The following is a 17,041-nucleotide window of genomic DNA, read 5'->3' as shown; positions in this document are numbered from 1 at the left end:
AATCAATGGGGATAAACTTCAAATTGTAAATAGGAATGCAAGTTTCTCTGATTTAAAAAAATAATGATAACATTGTTTTAAGTTCAAAAAAATAAAATAACAGAAAAATGCCGTTCAACCAGTTATGGAAACATTACTCCTAAAAAGTTCTGATTTTTTAAAGCAGAAACCATTTAAAATCATTTTTTTAAATTGGACACAGTGGAATGTCTTTTTAAAGTAAAGATCACCAAAATCCAATTACCCACAGATAATCTATTATGCAGATATACACCTTTCCAAACTTTTTCTCGGTTTGTAGACATTTTCTTCCAAAACAGTATCATCTGATATACTCAGGGCTTCATTCTGTCACTAAAAGGAAATCTTTCCATGTCTACAAATATATATTATCAGTTTGAATGATTACAAATACTGTATTGCACTTTTCTACTAAAATTTATTGAACCATTTTCTATATCAGACATTAATTTTAATTCTAGTTTCTTCTAAAGCACTATTCTAAACTTTCTACTACAACATTAAAATTATTAACTTCTTGGCATACATTTATTAAATCTTTAGCATAAATTCCTAATGTACAATTAGTTGGTCAAACTTTTGACACATATTTCCAGAATGACCCCAGAAAGTTTGTTCCTGTATATACTTCTGCCAGTCACATATCTTTTCCCCCACATCCATACCAATACTTAATCTTTTCAATGTTTTCCAGTCTTTCAAATGAGAAGTGATATCTCACTGCATGAATTTGCGTGTCTTTGATGAATAGTGTGATTAAACGTCTTTTCATAAGTTGGCTGCCAAATTGTATTTCTCTGCGAATTGCAGCCCTTTTTTTAAACTATTTGTCTTGTTTATTTATAATAGCTTTTTATATATCAAAGATATTAAACATATTTTATATTATTTTTAATGGTTATTTTTCCAATTGTTCCATTTATTGTTAGTTTTTTTCTTTTTTTGTTTTTTTCTAGACACCGGGGCTAGGGATTGAAACCTGGGACCTCACATGTGGGAAGCTGGCACCCAACCATGAGCCACATCTGCTTCTCTGAGTTGGCCCTTTCCTTCGTTCTGCTTGTTGCTTGTTCCTGCTCCTTCAGGAGGCACCTGGAATCCAGTCCAGGACCTCCCATGTGAGAGGTGGCTGCTCAATCACCTGAGCCACAACCACTCCCTATTGTTAGTTTTAACTTATTTTATATGCTTTTGAAACATGGAGGCTTAATATAGTTATTTAGTCAAATCCAATAATCTTTACTGTGATGCTTGGAAAGTTTTGTACAACAAAAATTATAAAAATATTTACTTAAATTTTATTGCAATATTTTAATTGGTTTTTATGTTTATATTATTAAGAAGACAAAACTTTCAGTCTTCCATTTCTATAAGTTAAAAAGTTTTGTGATTTATTTCAGCTCACTGAATCTATCGATAAAAAGTAATCAAATATTCAAAAGGAATTAGAATTAAAGGGCCTCTTTGCAATACCATAATCATTAGTTAAAATTGGAAGACTTACATACCATTAACCTGGCAATTCCATTTCTTGAAACATGTCTTAAAGAAATTGCAGATGGCACATGAAGATGCACTTATAAGATGGTGAGTGCAGCATTATTTGACTTTAGTAATTAGGGCCCAACAAGGCAAACTCAACAGGACAACATATGACTTGCTGATCTCATCTTCCACACATTCCACAAGTCTGACTCCCAGAAACACTCACCACTTCTGGTTTCCACACTCTTTGCAACACCTGGCCAAGATTTCGCTGCTGATTGAATAATGCTCAGTTCAAATCTAGCCTTCATAACCAATGACTTATTCTCAGCCTGTCTGCTTCCCATGCCTCTATGAAAACCTACTTCTACCTTAGTAGCCAATGTACTCCCCATCACATTCTACAAGTTCACATACAAGAACAATAAAACAGATATAAATAAAAAACTGTTAAGAGACTACATTTGAAAAAATATGGAGTTGGAAATTAAACCACACAAATGCTTTTTTTTTTTTTTTTTTTTTTTTTTTTAATTTTTTATTGACTTTGTAATAATATTACATTAAAAATATATATGTGAGGTCCCATTCAACCCCACCCCCCCACCCCCCCTCTCCCCCCCCCAACAACACTCGTTCCCATCATCCTGACACATCCATTGGATTTGGTAAGTACATCACACAAATGCTTTTGAGTATCATGGAAACCAAAACAAAGGGACACAACCAATTACATAGTCCACATTTTAACAGTAGGATTCTTACTGGTTTCCCAGGGGAGCTCCCTGCACTGGGTTCTATGATTAATACTTCCTTTGGGGCTTCATGAGGCTAACTGAAAAATTCCCAACCTCAGTATAATCCTAAAATAGAGACACTCTTCCTTGTAGACTCCTGTATTAGTCAGGGGTCTCAAGAAAAATACAACCAACAGGATTGTAAGAAATTATTATAAGAATCAGCTCACACATCATAGGGATGAGCAAGACCAAATTCCATAGAGTAGACTGCAAGTTAGGAACTCTGATAAAGGTGATAAAAATTCCCAGGAGTGGGGAGTAGGTGTAGCTCAAGTGGTTGAGCACCTGCTTCCCATGTATGAGGTCCCAGATTTGATCCTCAGTACCCACTAAAAACAAACACACAAACAAATGGAAAAACCAACTCTCATTGGGAAGCAGATGTAACTCAGTGGTTGAGTACCTTACAAGGTCCTGGGTTCAATCCCCAATACCATCTGAAAAAAAAAAGAAAAAAAGAAATTCCACAGGAGAAGCTGACTGGCTGAATTAGATATAGAAATTCTTCTTTTGACTGCTGAAATAATCAGTTCTCCCTTAAAGGCCTTCAAGAGATTGGATGAGACTTCTCTCATTGCTGAAGGCCAAAGATCGTCTCCTTTGTTGATTGTAGATGTACTCAGCCATAAATACAATCAGCTTACTAATGATTCAAAAATTTGAAATACCCTCAGGCATTTCAGTAACAATCATGCCAGTACTCACTTAACCAAATAACTGGACACTATCACCTAACCATGCTGACACATGAAATTAACTATAACAAGTCCCTTGATAAAAGATAACATACTTTTAAAAATATTATATCACTTACATGGCTTTCTGCTATTTGCTAGGTGTTAGAGAAAAGTCCAGAGAAAAATTTTAAGGGCTTTTCTAATCTTGCAACCCCCAAATTAAGCCATGACATATGCTCAACTTTTACAGGACTGATGAAAGAATTATTGAGAAATAGGTTGTTTATGGAATAATTTATTATGCTATTATTTGGCTGGATATCTGATTTGAATTGTTATTTTACAATAATATAGCAAAATAGCAGAAAATCATCAGACTTTGAATCAAATAAACCTCGTTAAAACCCTCTTTCACCAACTCAAAGTCCGAAAAAATGAATGTTCTTCTCTCTTCTGACAGAAAATAAGGAAGATTTGGCTAAATCACCCCTGAGGTCCTTAATAAGTTTGTGATACTTTCATGTGTTCTGCACTATAGCAAGGACTTGTAAGCCCACAGTAAGTTCCAGATTTCCCAGAGTAATGGGAAAGAGTATTTTTTTCTTAATTTGTGTTGTTGTTTTTGTTTGTTTATTTTATTAAAGATTATTTATTTATTTCTCTCCCTTTCCCCCACCCCCACCCTGGTTGTCTGTTCTCTGTGTGTCTATTTGCTGCGTCTTCTGTGCCCGCTTCTGTTGTTGTCAGCAGCAAGGGAATCTGTGTTCTTTTTGTTGCATCATCTTGTTGTGTCAGCTCTCCATGTGTGCAGCACCATCCAGCACCATTCCTGGGCAGGCTGCACTTTCTTTCGCGCTGGGCGGCTCTCCTTACCTTGCATGTGGGGCTCCCCTATGCGGGGACACCCCTACGTAGCAGGGCACTCCTTGCATCCATCAGCACTGTGCTTGGGCCAGCTCCACACCGGTCAAGGAGGCCCGGGGTTTGAACCCCGGACCTCCCATGTGATAGACAGACACCCTACCCACTAGGTCAAATCCGCCGCCGCCGGGAAAGAGTATTTACGAGGGCCTGATTCTTCTCTTCCTTTAAGAGAGAAGGCCAGGATTAAGTAGTTGGGCTACTCAATTAACTATATAGACCTTATCTACCCATTATAATTCTTATAAACTACTACGTGATTAAAATTGGTACCTCTGACTTTCGTCTGGCAGGGAGGTTCAGTGAAAAGACCCCTGGAGTCAAACTGATTTAGGTTCAAACCCTTGATTTGCCACTTATTAGCTTGACAATTGTGCCAGGTGAGCAAGTCATGAACTGCTCTAAGCTTCTATTTCCCTATTAATAAAATGAAGATAATCATAACTGCACTATAGACCCCACAGAGACATCATGAGAATCAAAATGAGATGTTGCCTGTAAAAGCCCTTTTCAGAATACAAAGCTTTGCCAACACGTGAAAAAGTTACTCCTGCAGGATAAGCCAAAGTCAAAATGGACCATAGTCCAGGCATCTCCCTCTTGTCAAAGTAAGAATATAAAGTCCATGAATGTAATGGTTCTTCCTGTCAACCCAAGGTATTTCCAAAAGGACAGAAGAATCGTCAGTATAATTTCCAGGCCACAAAAGGGAAGACTCTCATCTAGTCTTTCTGAAAAGTCATGATGCTCTGCATGCTTGAAAGAGCCTCCTAACAATAGATGATAAATGCTGTTGGTTCCTTGTGGCACCACACACCTAACTGTAACATACATTTTCCCAAGGTAAACCTGGAAGAAGGTCATCCCCACTATGGACCAGAGAAACCACACCAATGTGAAGGAGTTTGTATTTCTGGAATTCACTCGCTTCCGTGAGCTGGAGTTTTTCTTGTTTGTGATCTTCCTTGCTGTGTATGTAACAACCGTGTTGGGTAATGTCCTCATTGTGGTCACTGTAACCTGTGAGTCCCGTCTCCACATGCCCATGTACTTTCTCCTACGGAACAAATCAGTCCTGGACATTGTTTTCTCATCCATCACTGTTCCCAAGTTCCTGGTGGATCTTTTGACCGAGAGGAAAACTATCTCCTATGATGGCTGTATGGCCCAGATCTTTTTCTTCCACTTTGCTGGAGGGGCAGATATTTTTTTCCTCTCTGTGATGGCCTATGATAGATACCTTGCAATTGCCAAACCCCTCCACTATGTGACCATTATGAGGAGAGAGGTATGGGTGGCTTTGGTGGTGGCTTCATGGGTTGGGGGTGGTTTGCATTCAGTTGTCCAGATAATTCTGGTGCTTCCACTCCCCTTCTGTGGCCCCAACATCCTGGATGCCTTCTACTGTGATGTGCCCCAGGTGGTAAAACTGGCCTGCACTGACACCTTTGCTCTGGAGCTTCTCATGATCTCTAACAATGGTCTAGTGACCCTGCTGTGGTTTCTCCTGCTCCTGGGGTCCTATACCATTATTCTGGTGATGCTGAGGTCCCATTCTGGGGAGGGGAGGAACAAAGCCCTCTCTACCTGCACCTCCCACATCCTAGTGGTCACTCTCCACTTTGTTCCTTGCGTCTACATCTATTGTCGGCCCTTCACTACACTGCCCATGGACACAGCTGTATCCATCAATAACACGGTCATCACCCCCATGGTGAACCCCGTGATCTACACCCTGAGGAACCAGGAGATGAAGTCGGCCATGAGGAGACTGCAGAAGCGGCTTGGGCCTTCTGAGAGCAGTAAGCCAGGGTGAAGAAGTCATATTGAGACTAGAAATATAATACAGATTTCATTTTCTCAAACTGCTAACTTAAGAAACAGCTAGCTCTTTCCTCTGTATATCCTCTGAGCCACGGAACTCTATTAGAGAGGATATAAGAACAAAAGGAAAATAGGAGATTGAACAGTATGACTGCACTGGGGAGAAGGATGGGGGATAAGACTGATGCTATTTTGGTGTAATGTGTGATTCCCATGCCAACATGTTTTACCCAACTTTAACCACCTTCAATATGGAAATAACATAACCTACCCACAAGGTTGCCATGAAAATGAAACATGAAAAATATTATGAGAATAACAGTTGTGAAGGTTAGCACTGTTCCTGGCACTAAGCAACTGTTCAATCAATATCCCCTATTTTTTATCCACCTATTCATATATATGTATATATATATATATAATTTTATATATATTATATATACATAGCACATACATGAATTTATTTACATAACATTCTTTCCCTGGTAACTCTTGTCATTTCCAGTTAATTGTTAAAATCACTTATTAATTTTATATATTTTGAGTCTAGAAACTTAACTAAATTTCACCAAGTAGTAAAAAGAGAGGGAACATCTTAAATTGTGTGAAGCCATATATATTCATGGACAGGTCTATACCTAAACCAAGAATTTCTTATTCTTAGGTCAATTCTCCTGATTTGCCCACTGGAATTTGTCTCAAAACTCCATGTACAGTTTAGGGACACATTTGCACAAAACCCACAATGATCATTTATTTTATGCTAGCCTGAACTTTCTTCCTCCCTCTCTCTCCTTTCTCCATTTCACCACCAGGACTGGAGCTAAAGTATATAATATTCATAGATTATTTAAGGCAAGTTACTGTAGCTCAAAAAAAGTACCTAAAAATATGTTTTCAAACACCCAAGCCCCATTTTGTGTACCAGGAGAGAAAATAAACACATCTTATTCAGTATCATATAGAAATAGCCACTGGGTCTGTATTGAAATCCACCCCTCTTATAGGAAATGATTCCAAGAGAATAGAGAGATGATCAGTCTCTTCTCTCTGGGTTCAGCTTGCATTCCCTCCTTCAGCCTCCAATGGCCATTTAAAAATTCATCAAGTAAAGTAAGGAAGCTCAGGAAATTGCTAACACACTAAGCAATTTTTTGCAAGGTGTCAAATTGTTGAAATTTACTCATATTCAGCCAAGAAGGGCCCAGGAAGTAAGAAAATCTGTAATCCTCTCTGATTCCTACAAGACAGAGATATTAGGCTAAAACTCTTAATTATATGACAGTGCTTCTCAACTTTTTAGATATTTTGTTCCTTTATGATCTGTTCACACAGTTTTTTCCACAAAATGGGAACATCTGTAAAAAGCATGTTTTTTACCCCAAATTGCCTCTCAAAATGAGGCAGTTCCAATGCCAAGACCATTCCTACATGGAGCAGAGAGGATGAACTTGAGGTTTCATAGGGAAATGAATGATACTAAACTGAGAGACAGACATAAGAAATTGGGTGCAAATAAACTGTCATCAGACCTAGAAGAGAAGAAAGGGCAGAGAATGATGGAGTCACACAGGAGGGATCAGGCTGAGAGTGTCAGGAAAGTTTTCACGGAAGTGGAGGCCCTGGACCTGAGTGTTAAAACATCAGTGTTTGCCAAGGCAGAGGGATGGGAGAATCTGAGAATGGAAAGGACATGACAGGCAGAACAAAAAGAACACAGGTGAAAGGCTATAGACTAGCAAGGATTTGCATAAAATTTAAGCCACTGAAAAGAGGGTCAAAGTAAACAGGGAACTAGATAATGTCTGAGATGGCGGAAAGTCTTGGATGCTGTAAAGGAAATTTAAGCTTTATTCTGTAGGCAATAGGGAGCCATTGAAAAGTTTCAAACAAAGGAATAATACAGACCCATTTATGATTTATAAAGATAATTCTGGAAACAACGAAGAGGAAGAATTAGAGAGAACTAGACCAAAGGAAAGGAGGCCAGCTAGGAAACTACCGCAACAATCTAAGTAGAGATGATAAGGGCTTAACTGAGGATAAGATTGAGAGAAGTACAGAAAATAGAGTTCTCTAGAGAGTTTTCAATAAGTTGGCCTGGTTCCTTGTAATACAAGTGGCTCAATATGTCTTTTGAATGAAATGTGCCACCTATTGTTACATGCTATAGAGGTGACTGGGCCCTCACAGACCAAATGAACTGAAAATGAGACAAGTAATCACCTTCTCCAGAGCAAACGTGGGGCAATGTGTGATTTGGGTTATTTAGCCACATAATTTCCCAAGGCTCTCACCTTCCCAAAGCTTTTTTTTTTTTTTTTAACATAGTACAGGCACGATGCTTCCCAGCTCAGGGCTAATTTAGGAACCATCTATTTCTACAGTGGTGCCACATGACTCAGACACTTGGACTGAGTATGGATTTTTTTTCTCTAACCTTGAGTAACTTTGTCACCTCTATCACCATCGTTAAGTCTTCCTAGAAGTTATTGTAGTGATGTGGAGGAGGAAATGCATTGTGCTTAAAGTCGAAGTCTGACTTCACCACCAGCTTGCTCTGTGACCTTCTACCAATCACTTAAGCCTATTGGGAACTTTATTCCTTTATTTCTTCTAAATTGAAATTCAAGCAACATAAGGTTGCTTTCTCCTGACTCAAATGGAACAAATATAATGAATTGAGAAATGATGGCATTTAATTGTTACATGACCATCTACAAGTCCCTGAGCTATGGGATCATCATAAGTAGGGGACAATGCATTGCACTTATTATGGCCTCCTGGGTGGGGGGCTTTGTCCACTCCATCATGCATGTTTTCCTGTTTTCCCACTCCCTTTCTATGGACATAATGTTGTCAATGGTTTCTACTGTGATGTGCCCCAGGTCCTCAGACTTGCCTGCACTGACACCTTACAGGGCAAGGTAAGGTGATTTCCAACAATGGCCTGGTCACTACCCTATGGTTTGTCTTTCTCCTGGTGTCCTACACAGTCATCTTGATGATGCTGAGGTCTTTCTCATACTGGAGAAGGCAGAAGAAAGGCCATTTCCCATTGCACAGCCCACATCACTGTGGTTACCCTGCATTTTGTGCCCTGCATCCATGTCTATGCTCGGCCCTTCACTGCCCTCCCCATGGACAGAACTGTCTCCATCACCTTCACTGTGATCATTCCTGTCCTGAACCCCATGATCTACACCCTGAGGAACCAGGAGATGAAGTCAGCCATGAGAAGACTGAAAAGAAGACTCATGGTTTCTGAAAGGGAATAGCTTCATTATTGATTGTGAAGCAAGATGCAAGTTTATAGTTGAGTTATTTTCCTAAAATGTTATCTGTCACTTCTTGGGATTCATCCATGCACAGACAGTTACCCACAACAGGATGGCCTAGACACAAAGGGTCAGTGGCCTGAACATGTATTGGGAAGAAACACCAGCAGACAGTCAAGCAGAAAGAACACGGCTCTTGAAGAGAGCAGCAATGGACGGAAGCACTACACATAGGTGAAATATAATGGGAGTTCTTGAGTATCCAACAATGAAGCTGAGATTTCTAAGACATGCAGTAGGCCACAAAAGAACAGAGCTCCAGCAGCAAGGTCCCAGCTCAATAAATTTATCCTATGACTATTTATTAAGCATTAACTATGTAACAGATGCTGCTGGAAAGTATTCTTCTCTATCACTTCTGCCTGGTCAGCAATTTTGGATCGTCTTTTTAATGTCAACTCGCTTGTAAAATATGCTGGCACTACCCCCCCACAACTATTCAATATATGTAAGAGCCTTAGTTTCTGAGGATTTCCTATTGCCTCTCACTCCCTGTGACTTTGTCAGAATTGGGTGTCACCTGGAACTTATATAGTCTGATTCTATTATAAAGTTCCAGGATGTAACAGCAGAAAGGGTAACAATGTGGAGCTACATGATCATACCGTGCCTCAGGCATAAGCTCATTTGACTAAGTGCAAAATATAAAATGTTATACTCAATCCAATGAACACTTTTATTTTTCTTCTGTGTATTTCCTTGTCATTTCTCTCACCACACTATATTAAAATATTCCATATGACTTCAAATTACTAGACCTAATTCTACTTCATATTCCCAGTATCTGGAATACTACATGATATATAGGTATATAGGAAGTTATAAATAAATATCTGTTAAATTTGTGAATGGAAGGAAATGAAAGCATGTAGGAAGTTGATACCAAATTCTAGTTAATCTTAATTTTTAGTATTTAACAGAATTTACTTCTTAAACAGATACTTCTTTGTGAAAGCCAAAGGAAAGGGAAATGACTGAACCAGATCTTACTCAAGTCCTTGGTATCCATATCTGTCTCCTTATGAAGTCACCATGTTATGAAGTCAACAAAATGTAGTTTGTTGGAACCCAAACAACATTCTATTCTATTGTATGTATATAATAGAATGGAATCATGACAGGGTAAATGAATGTTTGTGCATTTAGAAATCCATTCATTCAGAGTTCCAGTCAGTCTGTACTCTATGTTCTTCAAGTATGTGAGATACTTGTACTAAAATAAACATAAACAGAAGGATGGGACTTATTTCCTCCCTCCTCTTGGAGCCTGGAACCTAGTAACCCTGAAGAGAAAGGTTTCATTGAAATGTAACTAAAGGCTAGGAATAATAATACAGGACCACATTTCCCTTCTTGGATTTATTAAGACCAGACAGGTTTTGGAACTTAGAATTTCTTAGATTTAGTAAGATAATACAGTGTATGTACTGCATATCACATCATTTCTCCCAGGGGGAGCACTTCATACTCAAAGACTTTAATCTATCTGTAGGGAAATCTGTGAATATTCCCACTAAATACAATAAGTTAAAACTAAGCTTCGCCTCACATTATTTCAGATCAGATTGTGTCAAAAAAGAATTAAATTCGAGTCAGCTCAATTTTACTGCCAAATGAATTTCTGAAAATCTCTGCATTCAGTGTTTGGGGATTTCAGAATGACTGGCCTATACAAAAACTAACCAAGAAGGCATTTGTGTAGGCAGAAAAATATCCCCAAGAACCTGTGAATATGTTAGTTTCCAAACTGTTAGTACAAATACCATACAATGGGTTAGCTTAACAACAGCAATTTATTGGCTCATGGTTTCAGAAGATAGAAGGCTTGTTTCCTCCAGGAGTCTTTATCTTCTGGCTGGCTGGCAATCTTTGGGGATTCTTGGCTTTCATCACATGGCAATGCACATGGCAGCATACTCTCCTTTCTCTTATGGGGTTCTGTTGACTTTCAGCTTCCAGATGCTTCCTGTGGTTTCTCTGTGTGGCCTTCTCTATAGGGCCTCCAGTACTAGGATTAAGAGCCACCCTAATCCAGTTGAGTCACACCTCACCTGAATTAACCTCATCAAAATGTCCTATTTACAATGGATTCAACGCACAAGAATGGCTTAAGATTAAGAAATGTTTTTCTGGGGTTCATAATTCCAAGCCACCATACATGGCAAAGAGGAATTAAGGTTGCAGATGGCATAAATGTTGTTAATCAGCTAATCTTAAAATAAGGAGATTATCCTGGAGGTAATCACAAGGTTCCTTACAAATGGTAGAGGTGCGGAGAAGAATTCAGAGTGAAAGTCTGGAGGAGGAAAGGAGGTATTAGGAATTTAACCTAATCTGCAATATTTTTATTTTAATTTCTTTATCAGAGATATGGAGACCTTAATTATGTCTGTAAAAATATTCCATGTTATTTTATGCAGAGTAGTGGAAACATGGGTCTACCTTACCTTCCTTCAGGCTGATCTAAGCATTATCTATTGGTAGGAACATGACTAGCCTCTACTCTCAACCCTCCAATGTCTTTCTGTAGCACTCAGCACAAAACACCACTTATCAATCTAATAAGTCTGCATGATTAGAGCCCTGTTCCCTCCCCACCCTCTTACTCTATCTTCTCTCCCTCACAAACTCTACCTCAGTCCCAATGGCCGCCTCCACAAGCATGCCAGGCCTTTCCTTACTACTTTTTAGAAATTTTAATCCCCTGATACACTTTCTATTCTTTGCCCTGTTTTATTTTTCTCTGTAGTGTTTTCACCAACTAAAATATTCTCTACATTTTATTTTGTTTGTTGTCTGAATCCTCCCACTTGAATTTAAGCTCCATGAGGGCAGGGATAGTTGTCTGGTTCAGTGTTGCATTCCTAGTGCTGGGAGGATTATCTGGTATATAGTGGGTACTCAACAAACATTTGTTAAGTGAATACTATTTTTTTGTTCTTTCTGATGTTTGAACTATTTTAAAGATGTCAGAGATCCTGTAAGAGGACTGATTTCAGTGAATGTCATTTCCTGCTTCCCATTCGTGTATTTATTCTTGTACTGATTTGATTTTACTTCCTTTCTTTTTAATATATTTTTATTTATTTTAAAAGATACATAGATCATATAAAATGTTATATTAAAAAATATAGGAGATTCCCATATGCTCCACTCCCCACTGAAATTCCTTTCTCAAGTAAAAAAATTCCAATGGAGATTCAGGTTTCTTTTGAGCAAACTTCACTGCACACTTTCAAAGCCATCAATGCGTCTCAATTCCTTTGCCTGTTTAACATGTCTGTGTGGAGAGCCTTCATACTTGAAACTTAATTCAATTATAAAACTCTTTTGGCAAAGCACATACTTACCCTTCTGTGTATCAGTTCAATTCCTTTTGTTGTACCTGTTGCTTCTCATTTACATGTATGTAATGACTGAGACAGAATTCATTCAATCTGGACCAATAATTCATTCAATCTGGACCAATAATTCATTCAATCTGGTCATTCAATCTGGACCAATAATTCATTCAATCTGGATCTCTGAAACCTGTGTTTAAGGCCCTAGAAAGAGCAAACACTAAGAATTTCCATTTCAACTCCAAGGACATTGATTCATATGGCTCCCATTCTACTTATCAATAAATTGAGTTTAAAAATAAATAAATAAATAAATAAATTGAGTTAATTTAATGAATGCAATTATGTGAACAATTCTACATAAAATTCTCTAGTTAAATCTAAACATATCTTTTTTCTAGCTTTCTCCAAAGTGAGAGATTTCATGTGGTCGAATAAGAAACAATCAACATGTATACCTAATTATCATATTTCTGTAAATATTAGTGTCTACAGCTTCAGGGAGCCAAAACCATCCTCTACTTGACAGAAAATGAAAAGCAATGAAAGGTAGATGTTTGGGGTCCAGTTCTCTTTTTCTAGCTTCTTGAGAGTATAATTCGGGTGACCCATTCAAATATATACTGTCCTTTGAGCCTTTCAAACCATGAAAATGGACTTTTAAAGGCATAAGACACTAAATTATTTAGCATGTTTTAATAAAATTGGATTGAGCTGAGGATAGGGAGCCTATTTTCCCTCCTGCAATTAGATAATCTAGATAAATACCAAAATTGTGTCCACTTTCCATAATGAATATGACAGTTTGAATTTGATGAATCCTGAAAAACTTATGTTTTTTAACTAATCCATTCCCGTGAGTGTGGGACTCTTTAATTGCATTAGATTCAGCTAAGGGACCTTGATTAGCTCACTTGATTAGATCATTTTTATTGGACTATGTCAGTGAGGCATGGCCCAGGTTGGAGCTCCATCCTCTTACTGAAGCCTTATATAAACATAGAAACAAAGAGAAAGGGAGCTCTGCCATTTTGACCCTGCCATGTGAGAGGACTCTAGGTTTGCCTATAAGTGCAAAAAGACAGAGAAGCCCCGAGAGTATCAAGGAGATGAGGTCCAGGTAGAGACGCCTGATCACCCACAGCTGAGCTCACGGAGAAAGTAGAGACAGACCAGCAGATTCTCCCTCTTGCCTTGCCATGTGGCAGGACACCAGGATCATCAGTAGCTGACTTTGGTGAGAAAGCATCTCTGATGGTGCCTTAATTTGGATATTTTCACAACTGTAAGCTTTTACCCCAAATAAATTCCTTTATAAAAGCCAGCCCATTTCTGGTACTTTGCATTTGCAGCATTTAGCAAATTAAAACAGTGAGTACTTATAAATTTACGCATTCTCATTTATATTAACAACATCTTAATAACTTCCACTGAAATTCCTTCACCACCAATAGAGTTAGCCGCTTTATTTCTACTTCCTTGTCAAACAATATTCCTCTGCCTGATGCTTAGAATAGATCTGGAGCTAAATAAGTAGTACATGAGGCAAGGGCAGAATGGGAAAAAACCTTAAAGATGTGATTTCCTGAGTCTACCCTTGCCCTCCTGAAAGTGGAGCAAAGATAATGAAATTAGTTCTCCAAAGGGCTTAATTAGTCTTCAGAAACGGAATTTACCCAGAACTAATGTGACCTGAGATTTGTGTGCACAGACCCTAATGCCTTAAATCTTTTATTGAATTTTAAGGATTGGAGAGACTATATAATGACAATGAATCACTAGCTAAGGTTAAAGTCATATTTGAAACGATCTGTAATAATAATATTTTTACAAAGATATTTTTTGCTTTTTATTATTGATTTTTCATAAATAATTTTATTATTAATATTTTGCCAGATGTATTAAATGATGCAAAAAAGATGAACATCAGTAGTGAAAGACACTGCAGGGATGGGAGTTAAATATTTGAAAGTAGAATATTCTGTTATGAGATATACAAAAATAGGTGTGAGGAGTGAAAGTAGCCCAAGTGGTTGAGCGCCTGTTTCCCATGTACAAGGTCCTGGGTTCTATCCCCCGTATCTCCTAAAAACAAACAAAAAAAAAAAAACAACTCCCACTGAGGAGTGGATATAGCTCAGTGGTTGAGCACTTGCTTCCCATGTATGAGGTTCTGGGTACCTCCATAAAATACCTCCTTAAAAATAAAACATGAAATAAAATAAAATAGGTGTGGCAAAGAAGCAATATGTGTGTGGTTTGATCTAGATTGCTTATTGGTGAGGCTCTCCTAGGTGGGGAGCTATGAAATTTGCTTCAAAAGTCACTTTCTGTAAGTTAGAACAACTCAGATAATTCCTACAAGAGTATTATTATATAAAATTGACACTGTTTAGAAAAAGTTAACTTGAAAGTAACAATCTTTTCTGTTTTCATATTCTTTTCTCTCCCGTCAAACATAGATTCTTGCTGTATCTCCAGTGACACAACACTTTCTTACTTTTATATTTCTACTCATGCCACTGTCTTCTTCTAAATTGTCCTCATACCAGAATACTCTCCATTCTTCAAGTCTTAGCACCAAAGCCATCCTGCCAGGAAGCTTTTCTTACAAGCTTGGTGACTTTGCATAAGTTTCTAAACCTCTTCAAGTCTCAGTCTTCTCATTAGTGAAAGAGAGTTCATTGAACCAACATACATATTCCACTTAGCAAATTGTAATTAAACAAAAACAGTTGCTTTTGTTAATGAATATATTCACAGAATCAACAAGCTGGATATCATCTTCTCACTTAACTTACCAAGCTTTTTATCAGTTCTCTTTTGGCATATATCATTTTATATCTTAAATTAGAACTCAGAATAGTGATAGAGATACAGTTCATCTACTTTTATTTGGTGGAAAACACTTTAGCAGTGTGGAACAATTTATCCCTGTACAAGGATAAGTGACAGGAAAACTACAAGTTTTTCATAAAAGGAAAATTAGGAGGGAAAAAATTTAACTAGATTTATTTTGGAGGTTTAATAGCAAAATGCCTACTTGTACCTTGATATTTTGGGGTTTTTTTTACAAGCTTTTATTCCCCAGAGATGGCTCCCATATCTGTTTGCTCATTTTCTGTGGTCCTTGCCTGTTTGTTGTTTTTGCTCATTGTCTGCTCATTGTCTGCTAATTGTCTGTTCATTCTGGTTTTTTTTACTTTAAGAGCACCAGGAACCGAACCCGGACCTCTATGTTGGAGGTGGGCTTTCAACTGCTTGAGCCACATCTGCTCCCTGCTCATTTTGGTTTTGCTCATTGTCTGCTTATTGTTGCTTGTTGCTGGCTTGTTTTTTCTCATTGTCTGATTGTTGTTTTTGCTTATTGTCTGCTGGTTGTCTGTCTTCTTTAGGAGGCACAAGGAACTGAACCCAGGAGCCATATCAACTCCCTATTTTGTTTTTTTAAATATTACATATGAAGATTTTTAAATATTAAAATTTATGCTTATTGTTTCTGAAAATACATTTCATTTTAAAAGAATTATTAAATAAATTTATATTTGATGAACTTCTTACATGTGATGATCTCATCACTGAGAAATCAGGATGACTCCAGATGATTGCAAGCACTACAAAACACGGTATATCTTCTGAAATGCAATCATAGTGCTTGTGAGAAGTAAAGAGGCAAGCACTCTATAACATCAAAGCTGGAAACTAAAGAGTGAGGAAGAAATGTGATCCAACCCATCTAATGAATGGATAAACAAAATGTGGTATATACACACAATAGAATATTATTCAGCCATAAAAAGGAATGACTTTTTGATACATGCGACAATATGGATGAACTTGGAGATATCACGTTGAGTAAAATAAGTCAGACACAAAAGACACAAATACTATATGATCTCATTGATAGGAAATAATTAGAATAAGCAAACTCATAAAGTCAGAATCTAGATTATAGGTTACCAGAGGATGGGGTGAGGATTGGGAATAGGAAGTTAAGGCTTAGTATGTGCAGAGTTCCTATTTGGAATGATGGAAATGTTTTGGTAATTCATAGTGGTAAGGGTGGCACAACATTATGAACATAATTAACAGCACTGAAATATATATATGTCAAATGTGATTAAAAGGGTAAATGTTAAGTTATGTACATGGTAATAGAAAAAAATTTTAATCCATGGAACTGCACTACACAAACAGTGAACATTAGACTACAGTTAATAGTACAATTATAAAAATGTGCTTTCATCAATTGTAACAAATATGCCAAACCAATACAAGGTGTTAATAATAAGGTGGTATATGAGTATCCTGTATTTTATGCATTATTATTCTGTAAACCCACAAATTCTTTAATTAAAAAAGAAAATCGTGACTTTCATTTTATTAAAAAAAAAAAAAAAGAGGTAGGATCTTCTGGTGCACTTGCTGGTCCCTCCCTTACCAGCTCAGCACAGACCTAGCCCAAGCTTCCAAGACATATCCCAGGTCCCAGTTCTGGAGGAGCAGAGTAACCCTCATGCACATACTGAGAACATGTATACCTGGGCCATTCTGTCTGGTGGGGACCTATGAGACTGAAGCAGGGCACTCATCACAGGCCTGCTATCCAGAACATGATCTGAATGTACAGAGAC

The 17,041-nt window shown here is 37.7% G+C and overlaps 1 protein-coding gene and 1 pseudogene across 1 annotated transcript; both read left to right on the top strand.

Moving 5' to 3' along the window:
- The first annotated feature begins 4,775 nt into the window (after window positions 1-4,775).
- OR4D6 (olfactory receptor family 4 subfamily D member 6) lies at window positions 4,776-5,720 on the top strand. The gene has a single exon (XM_004467017.1). It carries the CDS (start codon window positions 4,776-4,778, stop codon window positions 5,718-5,720), a length of 945 nt encoding a protein of 314 aa, XP_004467074.1.
- Window positions 5,721-8,416: 2,696 nt separating this feature from the next.
- Window positions 8,417-9,006, top strand: LOC131280272 (olfactory receptor 4D11-like; annotated as a pseudogene).
- The last annotated feature ends 8,035 nt before the right edge of the window (window positions 9,007-17,041 follow it).

The sequence above is a fragment of the Dasypus novemcinctus genome, chromosome 10 (assembly GCF_030445035.2).
Source record: "Dasypus novemcinctus isolate mDasNov1 chromosome 10, mDasNov1.1.hap2, whole genome shotgun sequence".
NCBI lineage: Eukaryota > Metazoa > Chordata > Mammalia > Cingulata > Dasypodidae > Dasypus > Dasypus novemcinctus.
The sequence above is the reverse complement of the archived record's forward strand: the minus strand, read 5'-3'. Positions and strand labels throughout refer to the sequence as shown.